The following is a 9334-nucleotide window of genomic DNA, read 5'->3' as shown; positions in this document are numbered from 1 at the left end:
CATTAGCCCAGCCATCCCATTACTGGGTATATACCCAAAGGATTGTAAATCATGCTGCTATAAAGACACATGCACACGTATGTTTATTGCGGCTACTCACAATAGCAAAGACTTGGAACCAACCCAAATGCCTATCAATGACAGACTGGATTAAGAAAACTGGCACATATACACCATGGAATACTATGCAGCCATAAAAAAGGATGCGTTCATGTCCTTTGTAGGGACATGGATGAAGCTGGAAACCATCATTCTCAGCAAATTATCTCAAGGACAGAAAACCAAGCACCGCATGTTCTCACTCATAGATGAGAATTGAACAATGAGAACACTTGGACACAGGAAGGGGAACATCACACACCAGCGCCTGTTGTGGGGTGGGGGGAGCGAGGAGGGATAGCATTAGGAGACATACCTAATGTAAATGACGAGTTAATGGGTGCAGCACACCATCATGGCACCTGCATACATATGTAACAAACCTGCACATTGTGCACATGTACTCTAGAACTTAAAGTATAATCATAAAAATTTTTTAAAAATTAAAAAAAGAAAAGTGCTTGTAAATTAATTACAGCAGAATGTTAATTAACAGCTCTAATGCCAAGTACAGGGGTGGCTCCATGACTCATCAGCAGACCCTCCCTGACAAAGCTACCCATTAGAGACAGACTATTACAGTGAGAGTCACTCTAAATGTAAAAAAAAGAGATGTGAGTGGGGCCAAGAGCCATAATCAGTGAACTGGCTGATGATTCCATGAATCTGCAGGTACATTTAGCTATTCATACAACCAGCATTACCTTATATATGGAAAATGGGGCTACCGAACCATTTAAACCATTTAATATATTTTTTAATTTTTATTTTTATCTTGAGAGAGAGAGTTTTGCTCTTGTTGCCCAGGCTGGAGTACAGTGGCACGATCTTGGCTCACCGCAACCTCCGCCTCCAGGGTTCAAGTGATTTTCCTGCCTCAGTCTTCCGAGTAGCTGGGATTATAGGCGTGTGCCACCATGCCTGGCTAATTTTGTATTTTTAGTAGAAATGAGGTTTCATCATGTTGGCGAGGCTGGTCTCGAACTCCTGACCTCAACCGATGTGCCTGCCTCAGGCTCCCAAAATTCTGGGATTATAGGTGTGAGCCATCATGCCTGGCCTAAATCATTTAAAAATAGTCACCAGGGATGTGCTTCCCACAAAATAATGCCACCCCATTAACATGCTGGCATTTTCCCAAGAGCACTGTGTATATATACTACATCCCCTTCTAACTCTCTACACCACTTCAATTCACATGTCAGCAGGACATATGTTTCCCAGGCAAAATATTATAAAGAGAAGTAATAACAGGCTTGGAGAATTTCTGTTCCAGGAAGATCTTCAAGGTACCCTGGTGTGGTCACAAGACTGGGGAGCCTATGACTCAGACAGAAGTTCTCAAGACTCATTCTATTGCTGACTGTTTTATGGAAATCCAGGGCCCAATTCTCCCAGCATGCTGCCTGTTCCCACTCCTTGGGCACGTTCCTGGCAATGTCATGCTCTGATTGACCCACTGGTCACCAACTGTCGCAGGGCTCATTTGCAGTGGCAGCTGTGACTGCCTTTGGAAGCAGGAAGACCTGTCTGGCATTTCCTTCTCTCATATGAAACCTAAAAGCAATGCTAATCAGCACAATGCATTTTCCCTCTTTTTGGAAATGAATAGTGATAAGTCTTGTAAAATCCCAATACTCTAAATTGCTATCCTGGCTACCACCCCAACATTTAAAGTATGTTAATGATGGAGACATACATGTCAGCAGTCAGATTTTAACATAAAATTAACGGCTGGAAATCTCAAAGGCCTAAATTACTATTAATTGTATGCAAACACTAGCTCTAAGGATATCCTTTACAGCAGAAGGTTGTAAGTCACTGCATCAAAGTCCTTAAATCAACAGCCATCTAGCTAGCTAATGCTTTCAAGGTGTGCCAGGAGAGAAAGGACAGGATAATCTTCTCTTACTAAAGAGAGATGGATGAACAGCTGCAAGCTTTGCTGTTGTTTTAAAGCATCAGGGAACCAACTACTGAGAATAAGAAATAAAATGTAGAAATAAAATGTAAGCAGGGTCAGACTTGTTTATTACATATCCTTTCAAAATATCCTTTCGTTTAAAAAAAAAAAAGTTAATTAAAATTATTGCCCGTGTTCCCTACAGAGAGTACATTTAAAACAATGCAGAGTACCAAAACCCCTTATGTTCCAAACATAAGGTGTGCCTGTTTTTAAGTCTCAGAATAATTTGCCAACTTCCAATTTAATTATGACTGAACTTCAAGTCAACCGTTGAGTGTTCTAGAGATACGGTTTCTGTAGATTCCAGCTGGTAGCAAGTGGAAAGACTCCAAATACCTTAAAAATATGCCACGGAGTAGAAGGGAGGAGAGTAGTTAAAAAACAAGGAAGTGAAAGAAAGTTGTTCTTTCTGGTTTGACCACTAAAAATATAATTAGATGTATCACTTACTCTGCTTACTTACAGTCTCTCTCCATGTAAGATTTCTTCCAAAACCTGCCCTATCTTTCTGGAAATCCAAACTAAAATCCACTCTTTGTACAGTACAAGAAAAACAGAGGACTTTAAATTCATTTAAATAAAGACATCTAGACATCTTGAGATATTCTAATTTTATCACTAGGACCCCATTCAGTTGGAAAAGACATAGCATCATAGTTTTCCACCCTAAATATATCAGGAATACATGAATGCATTTTAATTAATATGCACAGTATCCTTATTAAAATTCAGATTCTATACTTGAGGAAAGTCCAGAGTGTCAAAGCATCTTGTGTAAACCTGAGGTGACATTATCCTTTAGAAAGAACAGGGGAGGGAAGCGTTGGAGCAGAGTTCTTGGCTACCACCCACGTGGGGCCATTGTCAACTTCAAATTTTACTATTCTAATGTTTGTCAACTTTCGTCTTTCCAGTAAACATCTAAGGCAGGTCAGTGAGGAATAGGAAACCACATTACTGGGCTTTTAAATCAGCATGGTCTTTCAAAATCATGCTCATTTACAGGAGAAAACTGTGTGGCATAAAAAGCCACCATGAATTATTCATCAGTTACAGCATGTGCCAACCTCAGATTCCTTTGTACCTCTTAACAAGTGTGTACATGTGAAGTGTAGCAGACCCGGCTCCCCAGTCCTACCAGTCCTGGGTACAAAGGCAAACCTAAGCTCACCGGAGGTCCTGCGAAACAGAGAAGAGTGGTGAGATCGGAAGTGAAGGAGGGAGGCGGCCCAGCCGATCTGCCTTATCTGGAGTTACCCACGAGTCTACTCTCCAGGAACCAAAATAAGTTACACTCTCTTATCTTAAGGGGTCCAGTATCAAAGGAATCAGCAACCCATAGCCCCAGTCCCTAGGTTTCAATGGAGCAGCCTGCGAGACTGTGTGGGGCCACCCTCTGCAGCTCTGTTGGATGTGTTGGCTGTCAGTCCCTGGGGATGCTGAGCAGGACCAGCCAGGGAACTCCTGAAGCCAGCCTCACCAGGGAACAAACTCTCCCATCAAACACAACTGTAGGGAAAGCACCCTAGAGATGGCATCCAAACTCAAACAAAATGCCCAGAAACAGGATCACAGGTGTTTGCTCACAGTCACTGAAGATGCCTTTTTATGTGCTCAAAGGACCAACCTACTGTTGGTTGAGTTGAGCTGGGCTCCTGCTACAAAACAGACATGTCGATTTTAACATCCTGTTACATTAAGAATATCTGTAAATACACTGACAAATAAGATGTGCATTTTATACAGATATATACTATCACAGAAATAGATTGACATTTATGATAATAAGTGTAAAACAATTTTATCAAATGGAAAAGCCCTGCATCTTTTCTCATCTTTAAAGACACGGTCGACCCCAGACAGAATATATGCTGAGTTTACGAAACAGACGGTCTAACCTTTGTAGTCTCCGATGGTGTGATGAGGGTCCATGAGCTCAGTCATTTCCAAGGTCATTAACATGCACAAAGCTCCAGGGTTTCAGCTTTTCTTCACTAGGCATCTGGCACACAGAAAGGCTGCAACACTCCTCAAAGGAGAGGCTGGGGCCCTGGCTCTCCTCCCAGGAGTCTGTAGGCTGAACTGGACCCGAGGGAGGGGTGTGCCACTGGTGGGTGTGCCACAGCCAGCGCAGGAAGAATGGGGAGTTTCCTGAGTGAGTCTAGCTCCTTCCTCATGTACAGAGTCTACATCCCCTTCTTCTCTCGACCCTGCCCCTACCACTTCTAAAGAGACCCCTTGCAAAAGCACATCAGCTCACTGACGCCACACCCACTGAAAACACTCATTTCTGGGAAGCCACTATTAGAACATGCCAAGAATGTTCCTAGGATTTTCCTGCACTCTGCACAATCCAGAATCCAGACTTTGGTCGTTATCATTTCACAATAATTGAAATGCATGAAACAAAGAAAGAAAAGGATCGATTCTTCCCAAGCCTTCTGCCTCCTCTTTTTCCTTAATGAATTACTATCTCAACCAGATGGGCTTTTAATTAGTTTCTTCAATACTAGAATTTTTAAAAAAATACTATAACTTGGAGAGGCTTCTTTTACTAACAGCCTGATTATTCATTATGGCTTTGGAAACAGTTCCCTGACAAACTCCTGGTACGAGACAAGCCGTGGACTTTGAGCCTTTTTCTACTATTAGGTATACACACTGAAAACAATGACCTCATCCGGAAAGACTCAGGAAAGAGGCATATTTTTCCTTTCGTCAGTAATGCCCTGATGTTGGGCTGGATTATCCACCACCCACAATCCAACTTTTCTCCCAGTTATTTGTGAACACCAGAAATTTTGCATATTGGAAAAGTCACAAAGACAGTTTAAATGGAAAAAGACCCTTAGGACAAATATCCTTGGCATCAGATACACATATTGGCTAAGAAATAGGAGGAAACTGGCATAATTGCTTTAAGTGTGAGGGTAAAACATTTAATTCCTCCAATAAAGATGTAACCAAGAGCACCCGTTGTGAGATACTAATTTAATGTAAGGCCTATAATCAATCCACTGAAAAAGAATACTATTTGAAACACACTGGCCAAATACAAAGTTTGATTAATTGAAGAGTCCCGGCTTATTGTCTTCCCTAACTAGGTGGTTTTTTTTGTTTTGTTTTGAAATGACTCGAGTAGACAGCCATCTTCATGTGTCACCCTATGTGCCCTTCCCCTGGTCCAGGCTACTGCCTGGAACTTGGTGCCTCTGATAACGTCCTCCTGACTTGGCTGTAGCACCAGGCGCCAGACAACGAATCACGACTGGATTGCTCGTTGATAAAATGCTTGCCATTTGCAGAACTGTCATGTGTCAGCTGCTGCCAAAGGCCAGTCGCATCAACTGAAATCTTCTGATTGCGCCTAATGCCTTGCATTCTCATGATAGTGATTCCATATTTTAGCCTAATGTGTTTTTTGTTAGTGTCTTGGGATTTTTACCATAAGGATGGAAGTCTTTTATCCTTGTATTTTTTTTTTCTTGTTAGCCTTCATTTAAAATGTAATGGAGGCTAGTTTTTCCTACTCCTTTAAATCTCGAAGTGTTATTCCTACTTGATATTAAATGAGAGAAGAAACCAAGGGCAGAGCAACAGCTATTTTCAGGGGCTAAAATAGGGTTCTAGTTTAAAACTAACCTGCACTGCATTGGTTCCTTTCCTTTTACAAGGCAGGACGGGGCAAAGTGGGGGAGTAGGCAATCTAATATTGAAACTTTGATTTTTTTGAACGTTAAGCAATAAAGTGATTCTTTCCTAATCATAGTCCTCCAAATTTGACTTGTGTTAGTTGAACCGCAGATAATTTGGTTGATGATTTATTATAGTCAAGAAACTGGCCAGGTGTGGTGACTCATGCCTGTAATCCCAGCACTTTGGGAGGCCGAGATGGGAGGATAGCTTGAGCTCTGGAATTTCAGACCAGCCTGGGAAGTATTGCAGGACCTTGTCTTTACTAAAAATTAAAAAAAAATTAGGCAAGAATGGTGGCCTACACCTATAGTCCTAGCTACTCAGGAGGCTGAGGCAGGAGGATTGCTTGAGCCCAGAAGATTGGAGCTGCAGTGAGCCATGATCACATCACTGCACCCGATCCTGGATGATGGGGTGAGACCCTGTCTCAAAAAAAAAAAAAAAAAAACAAAAACAAAAACAAAAGAGGTGAAGCCAACTGCTTAGAAACTTGTTTAAAATGCACAATTTTCTTTATCTATTCCTTCCTCTTTTCCTTTCTTCCTTCCTTCTTCTCTCTTTCTTTCTTTCTTGCTTACTTGCTTGCTTGCTTGCTTGCTTTCATAGAGTCTCACTCTGTCACCTAGGCTGGATTGCATTGGCACAATCACAGCTCACTGCAGCTTTGACCTCCTGGGTTCAACTGATTTTCCTGCTTCAGCTGCCTGAGTAGCTGGGACTACAGGCACGTGCCACCACGCCCGGCTAATTTTTTTTTTTTTTTTTTTAATAGCGACAGGGTCTCCCTATATTGCCCAAGCTGGTTTCAAACTCCTGGACTCACATAATCCTCTCACCTCTGCCTCCCAAAGTGCTGCGATTTACAGGCATGAGCCACAGTGCCCGGCCTCACACAACCATTTTCTAATTAAATAGCAATGGAGCTTACACCATGTCATTTTGAAATCAGAGACATGGTTGTGTATTCCTTACCTTATCTGATTCAGTCATCTTAGAAACAGCAGAAATCTTTCCCAACCACACTTCTAGAAGCCTTCACAGGAAAGTGACTGTCACTTAGCAAAACAAATACAAACGCTTAAAATTGCATCTTCACCTGTATTTGAGAAATGCTTAATTAAATATTGTTAAACAGTTTTCTTAACCATGGACTCACTAGGTATTAACATGCAGGTATGCCTGTAACTAAGAGATAAATAAGATAAGAAGCATTTCCTGAATTTATTCAACCAGAGAACCCTCAACCCAGTACAACTATGAACTTTCCATGAAACAGAGCTTGGAAAACATTTCTCTGAGGAAGGAGAGGGCTAGAAAGGGTTTTAGAGATAATTTCCATCACAGTTTCAAAGATAAGAAATCTTAAAGCCAGAATAATTTAGGGACTTGCCCAAGGCCAGCATAGGATGTATAAGGAGGATAATTCTCTTCTGCCTTGCGACATTTTGAATGGCTACAATAGGCCAGCATGCTTGGCTCCGTTTGCAATTAAGGTATGACTGATAGTGATGCTATCATACCCTGGTAACACCGATGCTGCTGTGTTCTTAGGCAAACAGCATACCTTACAACAGATTATGTTAAAAGACCTGGCCTAGGCCTGCTTTGCAATTACAGAATAGGAGACAAACCTTACCACAGTGTAATTTATGACGGGGCTGAGAGTGAAAAATAGCAGGTACCAGTAACAAAACATTCACGGGGCCTTGACCTCATCTTTTAAACTAAGCAGAAGAGACAGAAACTTGAAGCAAATTGAATTCCACATGAAAAATGATTCCACTGGGAAAGATAAAAACTAAATTTCTTAAAAGGTCAGATTCAATAAGGAAGAAGAAACTTCTAGACTTTATCTAGAAAGGCACAGGAAAAAAGTAATGATTTGTCATTTTCCCTAAACTTATATTCCAATAATATTCAACTATAATTATTATAGTATAATATATTATACTCCAATGATATTCAACTATAATCCCAAATCATTGGTCCTATAAACTTCATAAACTGCAATGCTTTGTAAACTGCAAAGAAACGGCCTTATTATTGTTCATAGCTCACATTGACTGAGGGCTCACTCTCTGCAGGCACTGAACAAAGATTCCCCTCATTGATTTCTTATAACCCTCTAGGGCAGGGACCATCATCATCTCCATTTTAAAGATGAAGCAGTTAAAGAAAAGGTGAGAAGTTAAAGAAATTGCCCTAAGTCACTCCGCTAACAAGGAGTATAGTTGGGGTTTGGACATAAGCAGCTAGAATCAGAGACTGTGTCCAGGATGCTAAAACTATTCTCAAGAATACTAAAACAGCTCCGGATGAACCAATAATCAGAGAAGATGCCAAAGCCATTTTCATGCCTGAAGTAATGGTAGGGTGATGTAAAAGACAAGTTCAGCAATCCAAAAATTTAGCGTATACCCAAAGGCTGTTTACGCCTTTTGCAAAACGTCTGAATACTCAAAGACTGTATGTGTGCAGGGAGGGGTTCTTGTTACTGATGTCAGAAGAATCTTTTTTCTGAGTCACATTCTGCTTTCAAGAGATTTTCCTGAATTAATCTCAATCTCATGGCCGATGGGTAGTCCCTGTCTCTACGGAGGCTGCAGGGAGGGAGGCCATCGTAGCAGGCTGCTTCTCTTACCTCATGGCTACTGTACAGGGCAGTTCACCAAGTTCAGGCAGGAGCTGCCATCCAGCATGTACCAGACCAGGAAGAGGCAGAAGACCCAGCTTCTTGTCCTGGTCCTATCATCAGCTCACCAATGACCCTAGACAAATCACCTGTCTTCCAAATCGGTAAAATGGGCCAATAATAGCCATCCTGTCTACCTTAGAATAAATCAGTTTGACAGAGTTCACCCACAGTTTTTGTTTTTGTTTTTGACAGAATCTTACTCTGTTGCCCAGGCTGGAGTACAGTGGCTCGATCTTGGCTCACTGCAACCTCCGCCCCGAGGGTTCACGCAATTATCATGCCTCAGCTTCCCGAGTAGCCGGGATTACAGGAGTGCACCACCACTGCCAGCTAATTTTTGTATTTTCAGTACAGACGGGGTTTCACCATGTTGGCCAGGCTGGCCTTGAACTCCTGGTCTCAAGTGATCCACCCATCTTGGCCTCCCAAAGCGCTGGGATTATAAGTGTGAGCCACTGTGCCTGGCCGCACCTTTTCTGTTACCTCTTTTTCTTTTCCTTTCCTTGCCTCCTTCCTTCTGAATTCTTTTTCTCTTTCATTTTTTTTTCTCTTTATGATCAGTATCTTTCAAAAGAGATTTGAGATGAAATTTCTAGCACACAGAAAACTGAACTCTCTACATTCAACAATCAGCTGGACAGGGAAGAGTAGTGAGAACATGGGAATCCACTTCCTGACTTGATGCTTATTCCAGTCACTGCTTGATGCTGCCCCTTAGCATCTGCCACCACCACCCCAAAATGGGGCTAATTTTTTATAGTTGTTATGTAGTTTTAATTTCACAATCATAAACTTAACTCAACTATTCAATCCAGCTAGGCATAGGGAACAAGGAAAACATGGAACCCAAAGGGAACTGCAGCAAGAGCACAAAGATT

The 9334-nt window shown here is 41.7% G+C and overlaps 1 protein-coding gene across 3 annotated transcripts in view; it reads right to left on the bottom strand.

Annotated features, from left to right (window-relative positions):
• The window catches only part of ABLIM1 (actin binding LIM protein 1), a 264926-nt gene extending 260249 nt beyond the window's left edge, over positions 1–4677 (bottom strand). For 2 of the 3 annotated variants that reach the window (XM_011927832.1, XM_011927833.1), the window contains exon 1: positions 3964–4671. In XM_011927832.1, the coding sequence (XP_011783222.1) occupies positions 3964–4027 (64 nt within the window). In that variant the 5' untranslated portion in view covers positions 4028–4671. Of the gene's footprint in view, positions 1–3963 lie in introns of all 3 variants that reach the window. The other variant, XM_011927831.1, reaches the window with a different exon arrangement.
• Positions 4678–9334: the final 4657 nt, after the last annotated feature.

This window comes from Colobus angolensis, unplaced genomic scaffold (assembly GCF_000951035.1).
Source record: "Colobus angolensis palliatus isolate OR3802 unplaced genomic scaffold, Cang.pa_1.0 Scaffold75, whole genome shotgun sequence".
NCBI lineage: Eukaryota > Metazoa > Chordata > Mammalia > Primates > Cercopithecidae > Colobus > Colobus angolensis.
Note: the sequence above shows the minus strand (reverse complement) of the source record. Positions and strands in the feature narration are given on the sequence as shown.